The sequence below is a fragment of the Haliotis rufescens genome, unplaced genomic scaffold, assembly GCF_023055435.1.
Source record: "Haliotis rufescens isolate VD_foot unplaced genomic scaffold, xgHalRufe1.0.p SCAF_1, whole genome shotgun sequence".
In the NCBI taxonomy this organism is placed as follows: domain Eukaryota; kingdom Metazoa; phylum Mollusca; class Gastropoda; order Lepetellida; family Haliotidae; genus Haliotis; species Haliotis rufescens.
Window position 1 is genome coordinate 47,083,684 of NW_025963779.1, and position 21,830 is coordinate 47,105,513.

Consider the following 21,830-nt stretch of genomic DNA (forward strand, 5'->3'; position numbering starts at 1 on the left):
TTGATAATTAAAATCTTTACTTGGAACCAACAACTGCGAAAAAGTTCATCTCAAAATGAAAAAAACATCACACACTTTCATCCCCTTAAGGCTGAACACCAGGCAAGGTAACAAGTACCATATTTTAATGTCTATTGGTGTGACGCGACCAGGAATCGAAACACTGAACTTCTGCTCTCTTAGAGCAGACGCTATGTCCACCAGACCACGAACACGGTCTTGTAAGTTAATGAGAAATACTATGTATTTGTTGACATGTGGTGATGAGGTTTTCGCACACCATTCTGTCATTTCAATTTTCAAGCACTTTTTCGATGTTGAGGTCCAATTTTGATTCATATGAATTGATTTGATATTCACTTTTGTGGTTTAATCATATCAAACCATTCACATGCAAAAATAATTGTTTCTGCTTATTTTGAACTTTTTTTAAAAGTCATGTCAGGCTATATTAGAATCAAACATGCATGTCAGCAAAATGCATTTGTACTGTAGGCTGTACAAACGTGTTCACATTCTCATTAAAACCCTTTTTGTAATCACAAAAAATGAATATATACACCCTTAGAAACTAACAGTTTTAGTCCACTAGTCCTTACAAGGATAACATATAGCAATATCTATAAAAATGGCAAATGTCTACTAGTCCTAATGACTAATGGCAGTTTGTCAAGGACTATGGGACTAGTGCCTATTTCTAACGCTGTATAAACGTAACTTAGAATTTGTGATTAGAAAATTAACGACGCCTTGCCCACACCACACCATACATGTACAAAGTAATACGAGGCAATGGTAGTATTCCTCCGACACATGCAAAGGTGTTTGCTTATTGAAGAGAAACATTTACGTCAGGTATTGCATATATGTAAAAGTCAAAGACATCCTGAGTGAAATAGATACTTGGTTCTTTTATCGTTGACACTCCACTCTTCAGATAGTCCTAATATGAAGTGTAAATCAGATGGCCTGCTCTTAAAAGGCCTAAAAAATGCAAACACATAAGTAAAATCAAAAAGCTTTACATGTCATTTATTACTTTAAATCAAAACATATATTTTGCACTTCTTCAACCAGAATCTATGTAACTTTCAATCTCCGTTTTACACGTGGCAAACGGACGGCCTGATGGATATGGCGGAAAGCCGGTTTCGGAAGATGCTTTTCAAACACAAATGAAGGTAAATGCTATTTTGCAGTCAAAACGAAATACTTGTACGACAAATTTAAAAGACTAACGTGTCAAAAATCTGTATTACTAAATAAACCGGCACAAATGACCGCTCACACCTACCCGACGCCATGTTGATACACGAGTTTCATCCGGGGTCTATTCAAGAGGTCATGGAGGTCAATTATAAGGTTGTTTCCGGTGGTAAAGTTGAAGGACGTTTACATCTGCGAATGAAACAAGGGCAAGTGTGTTTGACAACTTGTGGGACGTGGCAGATGTCCATTAACTTAACACAAAGGGTAACACCCGTACGTACAACTATCATGGCTAGATATTCAAATTCTAAAAAGATGTCCATATTTTGTTACATTTAAAATCATGTCTACTATATTCTACTATATGCACTCAAACACAGCTCGTGAAGGCCAGTGCAACATCAGCAACACTCAATGAGAATGTATTATTCGTCCCCAGCAGATTTTTGTTTGTTGTTAAAAAATTAACGCCGCAAACAGCAATATTCTAGCTCTATGACGGCGGTCTGTGAATAAGCGAATCTGGAGCCAGACCACCATATGCTGTAGTAGTCGCCTCTAACGACTTGCATGGGCTGCTGGAGACCAATTCTCACCAGCAGATGTGGTTACATAGAAGGGCTCGGATGAGTCCAAATTTACCTCCCTGGTACTCGACTCCCTATTACCCGACCCGGAACTCCTTTAGAATACAGTACCACAAGTTATCGAGACCTCTGCCGTAGGCCACATGTCTCAAAGACAAGCAACCAGTTTTTGTACGTGAACTCGCGATCTTCGGATTGTTAGCCCGACAGCTAGCCTAACCGACTGAGCTACGTCCACACTGTGAATTTACCAAGTCATACCTGCGCCCTTACGGAACTGAACGAAAAGGGTTGAATAGGTGACGGACACTTATGAAGGTTATGGGTAGGCATGGTGTCTCGTGACTTTAGTCTGCAGACACTTAGCCTCTAAACGGGTACCTAACCCTGATGATTGTAAAGGGGTGATTGATCGTAAAGGGGATCCAAGGTTAAGGATAGAGTTTGGGGTAGCCTACCCTAACACTGGCAACATTTGAATGTGTTCAGCACCAATATAATATCCCTAATAAACTGCATTCTTGTGCATAATAATGGAAATTAATGAACCGAAAAAATAACATGTGTATATTAGTTCCCATTCATAACCATTTTAGCCACTTGAATTCATCTTCCCGAGGCAAGAGAGTTAACTGACTATAAAAGTCCAGTTTCCACCCTTGCCTAACTTGGCTGGAATTCCTGGGCTCGATCGTAGCGCCACCAGTGGCTATTACGAGTTATGTCCATTCTATACCTCTCCCATATGGACCAATCATATTACACCTCTCGTATCACATGCATTTGCTTCAAACAAAATGGTGGCGCCCAGTCAAGATGATCTGATCGACCATCAAGATCTATTTTGTGATAAAACGGTTCTTACTTCGTGAAGTACATCAAAACATGAAAAGATTTGGAAAATATCTGTTGACAACGAGTTGGCGATGCACATGCTTTGCAAATCCTGCAATCGACCGAACTCTGCATGACAGTTTACGAACCGGATTTCGATTTTGGTGCAGGATTTTGATTGGACTATGCATAGACTCGTTAGCCCAGCCAAAATGTAACTCCATAATCCAAGCCCAGCTTTCGTAAACTAGCGCTTGCTATAAAATGCCCCACCACAGGCTATATTTAGTAAACAAATTTTCAACTCTCAACACCGTTTGGCGTATTCAATGACATTATGTGAGGAAATGATAGATCACTGGGAGGAGCTTATGCACACTCGATGACCCCTGACGTCACAGGGCATTGTTTTGCCAGTGTGACTGGCAACAAAATACTACAAATTACGTCATAGGGTAATGTCACATGTTTGAAAAGTTTGTGGTACTGTATTCTAAAGGTAGGCCCCCGACCCTACCTGGGTACCAACTGTCGGTCTCAAGAGTTGAGTCCATAATGTCCAATTAGGAATTGTTTTACTAGAGCCCTGGCAAATGCTACTTAGAAACTGTATAAAACGATCAGATCATGCATACACTGAATATAATATCTGTAATGTAAAAGTCAGAAACAAGACATGCATAGCCAGAAAGAAATGCAAAGATAAGCGACTTTTATTGTTATTGTATTTAGACAATATCCTATGTCCTACTCAGTACTCACCCGACCCGAGTACCCGACGTACCCGTCCCAGTCCTGTTACATAGACCCACTCACTACCATTGCTTCGTTTTTACCATCTCTCTCAACTCCTAAAGAATTTCTCTCATACATGGGGGTGGGGGGGTCGGGTTGGGGCGTTTGTCGAATCAGCACCATGCCAATGTAGTAAACACTGAAGACCTACATCACTTTGGGCTTTCCTCCTCATGGTTATGACACACGGTGATGTACAATAATCTTCCAGGATGAAATAAATATACAAAACTTACTCACTCGCTCACTCATGTGTTTGTAACAACCAATCAAAATGACAAGAGTTGGGCATAGATTTGTATTTGAAAAGTGTGATTCAAGAGTTGTGTCCCCTGTACAGAGTTCCAATAACCAGTAACATTTGATTGAACTGCTATTTGTACTAAATGTAGAGCCATTTTTTTTTAATCAGCCTCAAAATAAAACTATAGGGGCGTAGAGGTTCAGGGTACTTATCATCATAGGATGTATTATATACACTGGATTATGGATAGACCTATAATGTTTAGGAAATTAAAAATATAGATTATTTCTTCTTTTGTAATGCTGAGATTTATCTAGACCTGTCCAGGGGCCAATAATTGGCCCGACGTCGGTGTTTCATTGTATCCTGAAAACATGAATCATTGCTCACAATTTCGATGACTGGATTGTCTGGTCAAGGCTTGATTATTTACAGGCAGCCATTATATAGCTGTAATATTGTTGAGTGCACCATTAAAGAACAAACATACTATCAATCCATAGTGTAGCTCAGCAGTGATGGTAACACTCAATATCTGAACTTGTCATTGACAGTTCAATCAACTGTGTAGCTCAGCAGTGATGGTAACTCTCAATATCTGAACTTGTCATTGACAGTTCAATCAACTGTGTAGCTCAGCAGTGATGGTAACTCTCAATATCTGAACTTGTCATTGATAGTTCAATCAACTGTTCAGCTCAGCAGTGATGGTAACACTCAATATCTGAACTTGTCATTGACAGTTCAATCAACTGTGTAGCTCAGCAGTGATGGTAACTCTCAATATCTGAACTTGTCATTGATAGTTCAATCAACTGTTCACCTCCGCAGTGATGGTAACTCTCAATATCTGAACTTGTCATTGACAGTTCAATCAACTGTGTAGCTCAGCAGTGATGGTGACACTCAATATCTGAACTTGTCATTGACAGTTCAATCAACTGTGTAGCTCAGCAGTGATGGTAACACTCAATATCTGAACTTGTCATTGACAGTTCAATCAACTGTATAGCTCAGCAGTGATGGTAACTCTCAATATCTGAACTTGTCATTGATAGTTCAATCAACTGTTCAGCTCAGCAGTGATGGTAACTCTCAATATTTGAACATGTCATTGACAGTTCAATCAACTGTGTAGCTCAGCAGTGATGGTAACTCTCAATATCTGAACTTGTCATTGATAGTTCAGTCAACTGTGTAGCTCAGCAGTGATGGTAACACTCAATATCTGAACTTGTCATTGACAGTTCAATCAACTGTTCAGCTCAGCAGTGATGGTAACACTCAATATCTGAACTTGTCATTGATAGTTCAATCAACTGTGTAGCTCAGCAGTGATGGTAACTCTCAATATCTGAACTTGTCATTGACAGTTCAATCAACTGTGTAGCTCAGCAGTGATGGTAACACTCAATATCTGAACTTGTCATTGATAGTTCAGTCAACTGTGTAGCTCAGCAGTGATGGTAACTCTCAATATCTGAACTTGTCATTGATAATTCAATCAACTGTGTAGCTCAGCAGTGATGGTAACACTCAATATCTGAACTTGTCATTGATAGTTCAGTCAACTGTGTAGCTCAGCAGTGATGGTAACTCTCAATATCTGAACTTGTCATTGACAGTTCAATCAACAGTGTAGCTCAGCAGTGATGGTAACTCTCAATATCTGAACTTGTCATTGATAGTTCAATCAACTGTTCAGCTCAGCAGTGATGGTAACACTCAATATCTGAACTTGTCATTGATAGTTCAGTCAACTGTGTAGCTCAGCAGTGATGGTAACTCTCAATATCTGAACTTGTCATTGACAGTTCAATCAACTGTGTAGCTCAGCAGTGATGGTAACACTCAATATCTGAACTTGTCATTGATAGTTCAGTCAACTGTGTAGCTCAGCAGTGATGGTAACTCTCAATATCTGAACTTGTCATTGATAATTCAATCAACTGTGTAGCTCAGCAGTAATGGTAACTCTCAATATCTGAACTTGTCATTAACAGTTCAATCAACTGTGTAGCTCAGCAGTGATGGTAACACTCAATATCTGAACTTGTCATTGATAGTTCAGTCAACTGTGTAGCTCAGCAGTGATGGTAACTCTCAATATCTGAACTTGTCATTGACAGTTCAATCAACTGTGTAGCTCAGCAGTGATGGTAACTCTCAATATCTGAACTTGTCATTGACAGTTCAATCAACTGTGTAGCTCAGCAGTGATGGTAACACTCAATATCTGAACTTGTCATTGATAGTTCAGTCAACTGTGTAGCTCAGCAGTAATGGTAACTCTCAATATTTGAACATGTCATTGACAGTTCAATCAACTGTGTAGCTCAGCAGTGATGGTAACTCTCAATATCTGAACTTTTCATTGATAGTTCAGTCAACTGTGTAGCTCAGCAGTGATGGTAACACTTAATATCTGAACTTGTCATTGACAGTTCAATCAACTGTGTAGCTCAGCAGTGATGGTAACACTCAATATCTGAACTTGTCATTGAAAGTTCAGTCAACTGTGTAGCTCAGCAGTGATGGTAACTCTCAATATCTGAACTTGTCATTGACAGTTCAATCAACTGTGTAGCTCAGCAGTGATGGTAACTCTCAATATCTGAACTTGTCATTGATAGTTCAGTCAACTGTGTAGCTAGGCAGTGATGGTAACACTCAATATCTGAACTTGTCATTGACAATTCAATCAACTGTGTAGCTCAGCAGTGATGGTAACACTCAATATCTGAACTTGTCATTGATAGTTCAGTCAACTGTGTAGCTCAGCAGTGATGGTAACTCTCAATATTTGAACTTGTCATTGATAGTTCAGTCAACTGTGTAGCTCAGCAGTGATGGTAACTCTCAATATTTGAACTTTCCATTGATAGTTCAATCAACTGTGTAGCTCAGCAGTGATGGTAATTCTCAATATCTGAACTTGCCATTGACAGTTCAATCAACTGTGTAGCTCAGCAATGGTGGTAACTCTCAATATCTGAACTTGTCATTGATAGTTCAATCAACTGTGTAGCTCAGCAGTGATGGTAACTCTCAATATCTGAACTTGTCATTGATAGTTCAATCAACTGTTCAGCTCAGCAGTGATGGTAACACTCAATATCTGAACTTGTCATTGATAGTTCAGTCAACTGTGTAGCTCAGCAGTGATGGTAACTCTCAATATCTGAACTTGTCATTGACAGTTCAATCAACTGTGTAGCTCAGCAGTGATGGTAACACTCAATATCTGAACTTGTCATTGATAGTTCAGTCAACTGTGTAGCTCAGCAGTGATGGTAACTCTCAATATCTGAACTTGTCATTGATAATTCAATCAACTGTGTAGCTCAGCAGTAATGGTAACTCTCAATATCTGAACTTGTCATTAACAGTTCAATCAACTGTGTAGCTCAGCAGTGATGGTAACACTCAATATCTGAACTTGTCATTGATAGTTCAGTCAACTGTGTAGCTCAGCAGTGATGGTAACTCTCAATATCTGAACTTGTCATTGACAGTTCAATCAACTGTGTAGCTCAGCAGTGATGGTAACTCTCAATATCTGAACTTGTCATTGACAGTTCAATCAACTGTGTAGCTCAGCAGTGATGGTAACACTCAATATCTGAACTTGTCATTGATAGTTCAGTCAACTGTGTAGCTCAGCAGTGATGGTAACTCTCAATATTTGAACTTGTCATTGATAGTTCAGTCAACTATGTAGCTCAGCAGTGATGGTAACTCTCAATATATGAACTTTACATTGATAGTTCAGTCAACTGTTCAGCTCAGCAGTGATGGTAACTCTCAATATTTGAACATGTCATTGACAGTTCAATCAACTGTGTAGCTCAGCAGTGATGGTAACTCTCAATATCTGAACTTTTCATTGATAGTTCAGTCAACTGTGTAGCTCAGCAGTGATGGTAACACTTAATATCTGAACTTGTCATTGACAGTTCAATCAACTGTGTAGCTCAGCAGTGATGGTAACACTCAATATCTGAACTTGTCATTGAAAGTCCAGTCAACTGTGTAGCTCAGCAGTGATGGTAACTCTCAATATCTGAACTTGTCATTGACAGTTCAATCAACTGTGTAGCTCAGCAGTGATGGTAACTCTCAATATCTGAACTTGTCATTGATAGTTCAGTCAACTGTGTAGCTAGGCAGTGATGGTAACACTCAATATCTGAACTTGTCATTGACAATTCAATCAACTGTGTAGCTCAGCAGTGATGGTAACACTCAATATCTGAACTTGTCATTGATAGTTCAGTCAACTGTGTAGCTCAGCAGTGATGGTAACTCTCAATATCTGAACTTGTCATTGACAGTTCAATCAACTGTTCAGCTCAGCAGTGATGGTAACTCTCAATATTTGAACTTGTCATTGATAGTTCAATCAATTGTGTAGCTCAGCAGTGATGGTAACTCTCAATATCTGAACTTGTCATTGATAATTCAGTCAACTGTGTAGCTCAGCAGTAATGGTAACTCTCAATATTTGAACTTGTCATTGATAGTTCAATCAACTGTGTAGCTCAGCAGTGATGGTAACTCTCAATATCTGAACATGTCATTGACAGTTCAATCAACTGTGTAGCTCAGCAGTGATGGTAACTCTCAATATCTGAACTTGTCATTGACAGTTCAAGCAACCGTATAGCTCAGCAGTGATGGTAGCTCTCAATATTTGAACTTGTCATTGATAGTTCAGTCAACTGTGTAGCTCAGCAGTGATGGTAACTCTCAATATCTGAACTTATCATTGACAGTTAAATCAACTGTGTAGCTCAGCAGTGATGGTAACTCTCAATATTTGAACTTGTCATTGATAGTTCAATCAACTGTTCAGCTCAGCAGTGATGGTAACACTCAATATCTGAACTTGTCATTGATAGTTCAATCAATTGTAAAGCTCAGCAGTGATGGTAACTCTCAATATCTGAACTTTTCATTGATAGTTCAGTCAACTGTGTAGCTCAGCAGTGATGGTAACACTTAATATCTGAACTTGTCATTGACAGTTCAATCAACTGTGTAGCTCAGCAGTGATGGTAACACTCAATATCTGAACTTGTCATTGAAAGTCCAGTCAACTGTGTAGCTCAGCAGTGATGGTAACTCTCAATATCTGAACTTGTCATTGACAGTTCAATCAACTGTGTAGCTCAGCAGTGATGGTAACTCTCAATATCTGAACTTGTCATTGATAGTTCAGTCAACTGTGTAGCTAGGCAGTGATGGTAACACTCAATATCTGAACTTGTCATTGACAATTCAATCAACTGTGTAGCTCAGCAGTGATGGTAACACTCAATATCTGAACTTGTCATTGATAGTTCAGTCAACTGTGTAGCTCAGCAGTGATGGTAACTCTCAATATCTGAACTTGTCATTGACAGTTCAATCAACTGTTCAGCTCAGCAGTGATGGTAACTCTCAATATTTGAACTTGTCATTGATAGTTCAATCAATTGTGTAGCTCAGCAGTGATGGTAACTCTCAATATCTGAACTTGTCATTGATAATTCAGTCAACTGTGTAGCTCAGCAGTAATGGTAACTCTCAATATTTGAACTTGTCATTGATAGTTCAATCAACTGTGTAGCTCAGCAGTGATGGTAACTCTCAATATCTGAACATGTCATTGACAGTTCAATCAACTGTGTAGCTCAGCAGTGATGGTAACTCTCAATATCTGAACTTGTCATTGACAGTTCAAGCAACCGTGTAGCTCAGCAGTGATGGTAGCTCTCAATATTTGAACTTGTCATTGATAGTTCAGTCAACTGTGTAGCTCAGCAGTGATGGTAACTCTCAATATCTGAACATGTCATTGACAGTTCAATCAACTGTGTAGCTCAGCAGTGATGGTAACTCTCAATATTTGAACTTGTCATTGATAGTTCAATCAACTGTTCAGCTCAGCAGTGATGGTAACACTCAATATCTGAACTTGTCATTGATAGTTCAATCAATTGTAAAGCTCAGCAGTGATGATAACTCTCAATATCTGAACTTGTCATTGATAGTTCAATCAATTGTGTAGCTCAGCAGTGATGGTAACTCTCAATATCTGAACTTGTCATTGATAATTCAATCAACTGTGTAGCTCAGCAGTGATGGTAACTCTCAATATTTGAACTTGTCATTGATAGTTCAATCAACTGTGTAGCTCAGCAGTGATGGTAACTCTCAATATCTGAACATGTCATTGACAGTTCAATCAACTGTGTAGCTCAGCAGTGATGGTAACTCTCAATATCTGAACTTGTCATTGACAGTTCAAGCAACCGTGTAGCTCAGCAGTGATGGTAACTCTCACTATTTGAACTTGTCATTGATAGTTCAGTCAACTGTGTAGCTCAGCAGTGATGGTAACTCTCAATATCTGAACTTATCATTGACAGTTAAATCAACTGTGTAGCTCAGCAGTGATGGTAACTCTCAATATTTGAACTTGTCATTGATAGTTCAATCAACCATGTAGCTCAGCAGTGATGGTAACACTCAATATCTGAACTTGTCATTGACAGTTCAATCAACCGTGTAGCTCAGCAGTGATGGTAACACTCAATATTTGAACTTGTCATTGATAGTTCAATCAACTGTGTAGCTCAGCAGTGATGGTAACACTCAATATTTGAACTTGTCATTGATAGTTCAATCAACTGTGTAGCTCAGCAGTGATGGTTACTCTCAATATATGAACTTGTCATTGATAGTTCAGTCAACTGTGTAGCTCAGCAGTGATGGTAACTCTCAATATTTGAACTTTCCATTGACAGTTCAATCAACTGTGTAGCTCAGCAGTGATGGTAACACTCAATATTTGAACTTGTCATTGATAGTTCAATCAACTGTGTAGCTCAGCAGTGATGGTAACACTCAATATCTGAACTTGTCATTGATAAATCAATCAATTGTGTAGGTCAGCAGTGATGGTAACTCTCAATATCTGAACTTGTCATTGATAATTCAATCAACTGTGTAGCTCAGCAGTGATGGTAACTCTCAATATCTGAACTTGTCATTGATAGTTCAATCAATTGTGTAGCTCAGCAGTGATGGTAACTCTCAATATCTGAACTTGTCATTGACAGTTCAAGCAACCGTGTAGCTCAGCAGTGATGGTAACTCTCAATATTTGAACTTGTCATTGATAGTTCAATCAACTGTTCAGCTCAGCAGTGATGGTAACTCTCAATATTTGAACTTGTCATTGATAGTTCAATCAATTGTGTAGCTCAGCAGTGATGGTAACTCTCAATATCTGAACTTGTCATTGATAATTCAATCAACTGTGTAGCTCAGCAGTAATGGTAACTCTCAATATTTGAACTTGTCATTGATAGTTCAATCAACTGTGTAGCTCAGCAGTGATGGTAACTCTCAATATCTGAACATGTCATTGACAGTTCAATCAACTGTGTAGCTCAGCAGTGATGGTAACTCTCAATATCTGAACTTGTCATTGACAGTTCAAGCAACCGTGTAGCTCAGCAGTGATGGTAACTCTCAATATTTGAACTTGTCATTGATAGTTCAGTCAACTGTGTAGCTCAGCAGTGATGGTAACTCTCAATATCTGAACTTATCATTGACAGTTAAATCAACTGTGTAGCTCAGCAGTGATGGTAACTCTCAATATTTGAACTTGTCATTGATAGTTCAATCAACTGTTCAGCTCAGCAGTGATGGTAACACTCAATATCTGAACTTGTCATTGATAGTTCAATCAATTGTAAAGCTCAGCAGTGATGGTAACTCTCACTATTTGAACTTGTCATTGATAGTTCAGTCAACTGTGTAGCTCAGCAGTGATGGTAACTCTCAATATCTGAACTTTCCATTGATAGTTCAATCAACTGTGTAGCTCAGCAGTGATGGTAACACTCAATATTTGAACTTGTCATTGATAGTTCAATCAATTGTGTAGGTCAGCAGTGATGGTAACTCTCAATATCTGAACTTGTCATTGATAATTCAATCAACTGTGTAGCTCAGCAGTGATGGTAACTCTCAATATTTGAACTTGTCATTGATAGTTCAATCAACTGTGTAGCTCAGCAGTGATGGTAACTCTCAATATCTGAACTTGTCATTGATAGTTCAATCAATTGTGTAGCTCAGCAGTGATGGTAACTCTCAATATCTGAACTTGTCATTGACAGTTCAAGCAACCGTGTAGCTCAGCAGTGATGGTAACTCTCAATATTTGAACTTGTCATTGATAGTTCAATCAACTGTTCAGCTCAGCAGTGATGGTAACTCTCAATATCTGAACTTGTCATTGATAGTTCAATCAATTGTGTAGCTCAGCAGTGATGGTAACTCTCAATATCTGAACTTGTCATTGACAGTTCAAGCAACCGTGTAGCTCAGCAGTGATGGTAACTCTCAATATTTGAACTTGTCATTGATAGTTCAATCAACTGTTCAGCTCAGCAGTGATGGTAACTCTCAATATCTGAACTTGTCATTGATAGTTCAATCAATTGTGTAGCTCAGCAGTGATGGTAACTCTCAATATCTGAACTTGTCATTGACAGTTCAAGCAACCGTGTAGCTCAGCAGTGATGGTAACTCTCAATATCTGAACTTGTCATTGACAGTTCAATCAACTGTTGCACGCCTAGGGATGGTTCAGATTGAAGTAGTAAGATAGGCAAATGTATTCATATCATTATCATGGTATATCTGAGACTCAATCTTCATGTGTATTTGAACACCTTGGTGTGTTCACCTTAACTTCCATCATCACCTGTTTGTTAGAATAGAAACTTAAAACCTCTTCTGTTCCTAATCTACAAAACAAATCACCACTGAAAAGCAGCCAGTCCAAGAATTAAATAACACATAAAAATATATATTTATATTATGTCTCCTGCTAGTAATATAGACCCTCTTATACAATGAAAAATGCTATATACAAATTCCATTTCAACATCACAATCAGTGATTCAAGAAGGCAGCTGCAGTTTTAATTCCATGTCAGAATGACTTTCATATAAATAAATAAATGATTTGACAAAGTTTTTTTATTTTGATTATTATTTTGATCGACTGTGTGGAAAAGCTGGAATAAATCTGTGAAACATAAAATTAAAAAAGTGTGAACTAGCTAAAACCAAGATAACAAAGTAAACTGTTCATTTGAAAAGAATTCCGATTGGCTGCCACAGTGCATCTCCCTCACATTCCTTGTTGACTTCAATCTTTTTGCCTGCAACCTCCAAATGTGTCATGTATACCAGTCTAGACTAACACTGAGTCTATGAAATCATTTCTTCAAAATAATTGTGATTTATTTTTTTCAAAAGAAACTTTCCTCCTCTGTTGTTTCCATATGACATCAATGAAACTAGACTTGGTTTAGTTTGATCTTATGTCAGTCCTGTAGTTAATGATAGACAGCCTCCGTGGTCTAGAGGTAGAGCGTCCGCCCGGAGAGCGGAAGGTCCAGGGTTCGATCCCCAGCCACATCATACCAAAAGATGTTAAAAGATGTTAAAAGATGGTACTTGTTGTTACCCTGTCTGGCACTTGGCATTAGGGGGATAAAACAAGGACTGGTCGGCTCGGAGTCAGTATACTGTGTCTGAGTGGGATATTCATGTTAAACTGCGGCATGGTATCTCAGTGAGCTAGCACTATAAATCGGCATCAGTCCGGACTAGTACGAGCAGCCGCATGCACGCACGCACGCACATCGCTATACAAGTGTGATATTCTTGGACGCGACGTAAAACCCAATTTCACCTCACCTAATGATACCCTGATTAAACAGAGTAAATTCAAGTTCATATTTCCTTGTTTGATAGTCAGCGTTTGAAATGTCTTTTGCTCTCAACAAGCCAGGTGATCTGGTGGTTCCTGAAAGTAATCAGCCTGTCTTAAAAGTTGCTGGTAAAAACTTGCTTGAGTAGATAATCATAATTTTTCTCACATTTACTCTTCCTTCTGTTTTTAACATTTACAGCTTTTAACTGCAAGTTTCGCTCTCAGATAGGTGAGCCAAATATCAATGTCTGATTCCAAATAATAACTGTCAGTGTACAGGGCTGGAAATGGACATAATTCCACTTTTCTGAGACTAGCAAAAGTCATGAAAGACTACCACTTATACCATTAGTTAGAGTGAGTGAGTGAGTTTGGTTTTACTCTGCCTTTAGCAACATTACAGCAGTATCATGGCGGGGGACACCTGAAATGGGTTTCACACATTGTACCCATGTGGGGAATCGAACCTGGGCCTTTGGCGTGACGAGCAAACACTGTACCACAAGGCTACCCCACCACCCCACCCTCAGTTAGAAGGCAACTCTGTAGCAGAACATGTGTGTGGACTAGAGAAAATAAGTATTAATTTCTAAGCATGGTGTACCAATGAACCTTTCTCCTTGACAGTCAGACACGAAGGAATACATTTCACCTGTCCCAACAGATATGTTACCAGCCACAGGAAAATGGGCAAGCAGCTATGTCAGACACCGATATGAGACTGGTGGTGGTACAGTTAGAATCATAGATGGCACAATTAAGATATGTCCCTTGTGCCAAAAGGGCACACCTAGAAATCAAAAATAAAATTATATAAGTAATGATGTGTATTATATGGAGCGAGTGATAAATGTTCTTTTTTCATGTTTATGCAGGTAACTTGAACAAAACAAAGGAAAATATAGGAAAATGATGAACATATGAACACCCTTGATGTTCAGTAGAATTCAGAAAATAATCATTGAATCAGAAACTTTAGATGGTGTTACACTTTTATTGCAAGCATGCACTTCAAAGATCAAAGGATGTTTTGTGTGACAAGTTAACTTGTAGAACAATCATATTTCCAGGACTTGTCGCGGTTGCTTTCAAGCGTAATATTAGGGCTCCATTCATATGCTTTGAGAACCATCAAGTACAAATGAAACATGAACAACAATACAATCGGGTTGGTGTAAAACTTTGAGTATTAAGAATGAACATAAATTTGGGGAGCCATGCATTACCACACGCAGTAAACGAGTTGGAACTTTATCGAATGGCGCAATAGTGAGAGATCACTGTATTATCAATCTAAGGGAGACCGAAGGAGGACAAACTTCCTAAATTCCATCTGATTGTCCAGCTCATAGTTTCCTGCTTAAGGGCCCAGAAAATACGGTTGTTGGACAAATAACAATGTTGTTTTTTTATCAAAAGCGTTCCTGTTGTTGGCTCACTTTAATACCAAATTGCAGACCTTAACATCTTCCTGATGTTCCCTGTGGCACACATTGAAACAAATACCCTTCTAGAACTTATTTCTTTTACAGATTGACCGTCATCTATCATCATGCGGATGAAGGAAATTCATGCAACAAATCATCCCTAGGAAATGGTTTTGCGACCATTTTCACCATTTCGAGAAAAATGAGCCTTGCTCTGCGGGTCAGATTTGTGCCCCTTGACAGTTGCTTCCTGACTATCCTGCCAAGGTTGTTGAGACAGTCTTCCAGGTTGCCTGTGGAATGTACAAATGGATCCTCTCAGAATCATTCAGAGGCATCAAAGCAGTCTGAACTGGAGTACAGGGCCTCCTTCTTGTCAAAACATTTTCACCTACCTCAGAAAGAAATGGAAAATTTCTTGAGATCAAATTTTCAAGTATTCTCCATGAGCAGGGGCAAATTTCAAACTTGTTCTTTGCTTCTTACATCTCATGGGGTAACAGCAAGGGAAATGTTCAGCTACCCAAGTGTATTCAGATGCAGTGTTTCCACACTGCAAGAGCGCATGGAATCATTGCAGAGGTCAGGCATGCAGCCAAGGCTCAGTCTTGTCACCTTGTCAACATCCAAGTTCAAGACACGCGTAAATAGACTGGTAATTGATAGGGATGCTGAGCTGGAGTTCAAAGATCATGAAGCTTTGTTAAGCAGTTTGTTAGAGTGCTCACGTGAAGAAGCGGCAGCTGCCCTCAAGGACCGTGGCTGGTTCAGAAAATCAAAGCTTCTCACATTGAAGAATAATATTGAGATCTTAAAGAATTATGGAGTGCCAAGTGAAGCAATACTTGAACGCTTGTATGTTCTTATTAGTTCCCATAAAACTTTAGAAGAACAGTTGACAATTTTGAAAAAGAAAGGAGTGTTTTACCCTGAGTACTCTAAAGCTTTCATGACTCTAATTCAGTCAAACAGAGGTGACTTCCAGAAGTGTTTGAACAACCTTTTGGTGGATCGAGAGATCCTTCGGGAGGTTAACTGTAAGAATAAAACTGATTATGTTCTAACCCGTCTTGACTGTACCACTGAGGACTTAAACTATATGCTTCAACAGTACAGACGTCTTCTCACTGTCAATGTGCCAAAGTTGAAACAAAATTTGGACTTCCTCTTGAATGTCTGTGAATTAAAACCAACAGACATTATGAGTAATGCACTGGTACTAGGTTTTGGGAACAGTACATTGCAGGTGAGGTATAAACTGCTGGTTGATCAACACATTCCAGTGACAGCTGCAATCCTTAAAATGAGCAAGGAACGGTTCCGACAATATGTTTACCAGTAATTCTTCTTGCCTTTTGCCTGAAGTTTCAGGTTGTTGATGTGTATTATTGACAACTTTTAGGGAGAGCATTAGGCTACAGATTTAGTACATTTGTTTTTGCCATGACTTTGGTATCCATGACACAAGCAGGTTTCTGAACTATATCATCTTGAAACCATTAAACATACAAATTTCAGACTTGAGGCCAAACTAATTATTAGCTTTCCAGAACCAAAGTTTTATGGATCATCAGTCATTAACTTATGACCTCAAAATTCACGAGGGGGCACAGGTGGCCCAGCCGCCTAAGGCGCCCCGATTCGCTGAGCAGAGTATCGTCCCCTGGACACGCCAAAAACTTATGATTGTGGGTTCGAATCCCGGTTCACCCGGGATTATGTTTCCATACCCGTGCTCGTGGGTTTCACCAAAGTGGTAAACGTCTGAGACCTGCATCACTTCAGGCTTTCCTCCCACATTAAACTGACATACCGTGATATAACTGGAAAAATGTTAAACCCAACTCACTCACTCAAAATTCACGATACATCTGGGGATATAGATAGTGTACCCTAACACATTGGGTCTTTTCTGAAATAGTCTGCAGAAATAAACCAACAGCATTATTTCAACACTTTATTTTTTGGTAACAATCATATTGTGAAAAATATTAAGATCTTACATAGCTGAACCTATTATTATGGTGAGTCCTACACTGGGACTTGACCACTTAATAAAAAGATTGTCCCAGCAACCTAAACTGGGTGTGAGAGTATGTTATGTTTGTTGTTAAATGCCACATTTGGCAGTATTCCAGCTATATGGTGGTAGTCTGTAAATAATCAAGTCTGGACAAGATAATCCAGTGATGACATCATGAGCATCATGGATCTTCGCAATGACATGCATCAACCAAGTCAGTGAGTCTCACCACCCGACCCCTTTAGTCGCCTAAAAACATTTTCTAACCCGTTACTTAATGGATTGGGTAGTCTGATTCCATGACTTGGTTGATAGTGTCATTGCACCCCAATGGCATGGATCATTGCTCACACTATCAATTACAGGAGTAGTATAGGTAATGGGGGTTCTGCTGCAACTCCACTGGAGCCAGATTTATATACCTATACCACCACTACAGGGGGAATTTTTTATGCATAAACGCTACTGTGATTTAACGATCGTCATAAGTCGTATTAAAAGAAACATCAATATTAATTAATAATGAATAAAATTTACTATACCCACGAGGATATTGGAAAGGTATAGGAGCAATACAAAAATTAGCCAAGGCGTCTAAGGTATCTAAAGATGTAGCCGGAGGATTGGTTAAAGAAACAAGCGATGTGGCAAATATACTTACCGGCACCGCGTTATATACCGAGGAAGAAGTTTGATATTTTTACAACGAATGAAGTTCATCTGGCTGACCTCTTGTTTCTTCCCCATGATAAGGTAAGACCCAAAACGTATAAATACGCTTTAACCGTAGTGGATGTGGCTAGTCGATTCAAAGAGGCAGAGCCATTAACCTCAAAAGATTCAACAGAAGTAGCTAATGCACTGAGTCGCATATATAAACGCAGACCACTAAAATGGCCTAAGCTATTTCAAGTAGATCCTGGTCGCAAGTTTATGGGATCGTTAACTAAACTGTTAACAAAGCATGATGTCGAAATCAGGCGTGGTGAAAAAGAGGCCCACCGTAGTGAAGCTATCGTCGAAAGATTTAACCGGACATTAGCGGAACGTTTGTTTGGCTATCAGAATGGGATCGAAATGAAATCGGAACGATTGAGATCAACCGAATGGGTGACACGATTATCAGCTGTTGTATCAGCGCTGAATAATGAAGTAACGAGATTAATCCGGAAGAAACCATCCGATGCGATTAAAATGAAATCCGTGACTTCCGAATCTTCAGCGCCGAGGAGAGGCAAAGAACAAAAACTTCCGGATAGAGTAAGCGTAAAATATTTATATCAGCCCGGTGAACTCGAAGGAGGCCTACGTTGCGCAACCGATCCGATTTGGTCCCTCAAGACATATAACATTAGTCGATTGGTTATGAAAGAAGGAGAGCCTATTCTTTATTATCTTAAAGATGGACCGGGCAGGGCATTTGTACGAGAAGAGTTGCTCATAGTTCCCGACGATACAGTATTACCACCATAACCATAAGCATAGGTCGTTACACCATCCATGGTTCCCACTTTTTTTCTTCCGAAAAATTCCCTGACATTTCCCTGATATTTCCAGAGAACTTAGAACTTTTCCAGACTGCATTACACGGCCTCCATTATAACAACTGGGAGTGGTGTTTTAACTTTATTATATAAACAGCTTTAAAATAGACCAATGGAAACGTCTTTTTTTTAGATATTTCTGTACAAAAGTGTGTTATGTTTGGTTTAAGGAAAACTAAGTCACCAAGTAATTATCCTCCCCTTAAGGCCATCCATCTGCCACCATTTAAAGAGTTCAAACTACAAATTAACTCCATCAATCATTGCCTAATCAAAACAAGTATTACAATTTTTGAAAATGGACTTCAGGACTAGGATCTCACAACTTTAGAAACATGAACATGAACTAATTAGTAACATTATAATAAAGTAAATACCATCACTACTTTCAGTGCAACATTCATGCACAGCATTTCACAAACTAACCATTCAAATATACATCTGCACTTATAAAAGGTCACCAGGGAATAGATAATTATAACCACAACTGAAGTCACCCTAAGTTTTTCCAATGATTTATCTAACACTGATACACTTTTCATTAACAAAGAGCTTTATAGAATCCTAATTGCATTATTTTGTTTGTTCTTGAACAGTAGAACTTTATGAGATTTGAAATTTTACATTCAAATTGATTTCTGAAATTCAAATGGTAAACTAATACCAAGGCAATGTAATATTTTACTCAAAATATTTTAAATTTAGAATTTAGTTAGCTCTGGAGGTAAGGGGCGCAAATCCCTATCAGCCACATTGACCTTGACCTTGATATAGTAAAATTTGACAAATACCTCTTTTTCAAACGAATAAACTCCATTGCTTAAATTTGAGTGGCTGCCACAACCATTAAATAATAGAGAGTATGAGTTCCAAGAGCAAAAAATCCCTGATAAATCCCTGATTTTGAAGTTTTTAGTGAATTCCCTGATATTTCCCTGACTGGAAATTTTTCCAACACATTTCCAGGTTTTCCAGTGGCAGTGGGAACCATGCCATCCTTATCAATCCATCTCTTTGTATCTAAGGGGGATAATGATGTCTTGTTCATTCTTAATCCATATATCTTATGATTGTAACTTCTTAAAGAGTTCATCTCATGTTTGAACGTTCTACCATTGAATAATGCTTCTTTATACTGTTCGTGTTTGATATGCTTTTTTACCACATACTTCTTAACGCCTTTAGCTTTTCTTATCTCCCCATTATCGGACTTCTTTATAGAATACGTCTTGGGTCTTAATCCGACATACTCCGCTATAGGAGTCCCAGCACATTCATCCTTCATCTTACCTAATACCTTTTTATTTACTCACTGTGCAGAGTATCTTTGGGTAATCGCTCGTGTCGTACATATCTATTTTTTCTGCCATATCTTTATACACATCCTCGGTTTGTATTTCCATCAACCAAGAATCTGTGTCGGTATATAACACCTCGCATCTATTGCCATACTGCTTCTTAAGTTCATTGTAATAAAAGTCATACATTAAGTGTTTTGACAAGTCAAGAATACTCATACCAACGTACACTGGTCTGTTGAATTTTATATTACTCTTCTGCATATGCAACGTTGCTAAGTCGTTATCGAATATCTTGCTTCTGTTAAAAGCTGGACTGGCTATAAGTTTCCTGAGTCTTTCTTCCTCATTAGATCTGACTAATTTAACATCAACACGCTTCCTTAGATTCTCCATAGTTTTACCAAATACTGAGTTATTCATGAGCTTATATAGATTCTTTTCAAAATCGCTGGAAGCTATCTTTCTTAAATCTGTTATCAGCCTTATATATCAGGGCTTTGATCAAACTTTAGAACTCTGTGTATTTTCTTTAGTTTCATACCTAACGATAGATATAACTGGAGATTTCTGTAGTGAACTATATATTTTGTCTTATCCAACAAATTTGGTACGAGTTTTTCTACGTTAGCTAACCTAGTATTACCCATCAAGGAGTGTTGATATTCCGACATCCAATCTTTATTCACCATTAATCTTTCGGGAGATAGTGGATAACTGTTATGGTCTTTATGTAACGAATTTGGATATTCCATGTCAACTTCTAGTATGTACCCTTTATTCGCATCATTCACTTCGATATGATCCACATCGATCCACTCAAAACCACCTGTGGGTAAAAGTTGAATCATAGCCCATCCATACAAATTGTTGGCGTCGAGATATAATATATGCGTGTCGGGTTTACTCGGATCATATCCTTCCACTAATTTATTATTAGCCTTAGAATACCTTTTCGCTACCATCGATATACCACCTCTTAACCCTTTCTCAATAAACAAGTGCATATCTTAATCTGTGAGTAGTTTTAGTTCCACGCCGGTCTTCTTCAACAATGCATCCCACGATAGTCCGGGACTGGAATAGTACCATGCCGGGTCCAAGCCGTATTGTTTTAAACATGTCTTTCTAAATATCTCGAATATATCGGCGAGTAACAGTACATCGGTTTTTAAGTACAGATCGTGATAAGCACCTAAATTCTTACAACCTAATTTATCCCACACCGTCAGAGCGTGTTCATAATCGGCATCGGTTATTTTAGATTCTGTTAAGTTACTATAGAATGATTCAAGAGGTGGTAATTTAGTTTCGTCGAATCTAGACCAATCATCCATATATTTGTAAGGATATACACCTTTTCTCAGCAACAAATGACGAGTTAACCGATCAGTATATTGATTTGTTATTGCAAAGTCATCGGGATTGTTTGCATTAGCTAAATTGTCCAGGGAAGATAACAGAAACTGTACGGAGTCTATAATCATGATAATCTAAGCCCATTACTTTGCTTTATTCTGGCTTTCCCATCCTTGTCCGTATAATGTATAGTTTTAGTCAACGAGAACGATATGTATTTTTCCATATTATTAGGAATGCATGTTAAGCCGCCGTCGGTCTTTGAGATAGCTTGCATAATGAGATGTGAATCATATCCTCTAAGGTTATGAAACACAACGGGGATGGGTATTGTTTGAGAATTCATTTTTAGTTTCAAGTTACACTCGTTGTACACGGCTCCCCGATAATTACCCGTGACGTGGCAATGATCTCTTACGGAATCCCCATTCAGGGGTTTATTACAAACATGACAACTCGTTGACCTCTTATAGGCCCTCCAATCATCTCTCGTCATACACATGGGTTTCTTACGCGATAACTTTTCCCTGATTATTCTCTCTTCATTTTGTAGACATTCTAGGAACATCTACATCGGGACCTCTGTAAATCACGGGCGGGTTTGTTTTCCCATCATAACTTACAACTATATATCAAAACCCACAAGGAATATGTTCTTGAGTTTTGTACGTAAAACTACTATCAGTATTGCATTCAGTATTTTCTATAGGTTTGATAAGTGCTT

The 21,830-nt window shown here is 38.6% G+C and overlaps 2 protein-coding genes across 2 annotated transcripts in view; one reads left to right on the top strand and one right to left on the bottom strand.

Moving 5' to 3' along the window:
• The window catches only part of LOC124136462 (dolichyl-diphosphooligosaccharide--protein glycosyltransferase subunit 2-like), a 49,330-nt gene extending 47,915 nt beyond the window's left edge, over positions 1–1,415 (bottom strand). The window contains exon 1 of the mRNA XM_046502377.2: positions 1,295–1,415. Coding sequence (XP_046358333.1) covers positions 1,295–1,304 — 10 coding nt within the window. The 5' untranslated portion in view covers positions 1,305–1,415. The remainder of the gene's footprint in view (positions 1–1,294) is intronic.
• Positions 1,353–16,609, top strand: LOC124136463. Its single transcript, XM_046502379.2, has 2 exons — positions 1,353–1,482; positions 14,988–16,609. The coding sequence occupies exon 2, from the start codon at positions 15,085–15,087 to the stop codon at positions 16,222–16,224; it is 1,140 nt and encodes a 379-aa protein (XP_046358335.1). The 5' UTR covers positions 1,353–1,482; positions 14,988–15,084; the 3' UTR covers positions 16,225–16,609.
• Positions 16,610–21,830: the final 5,221 nt, after the last annotated feature.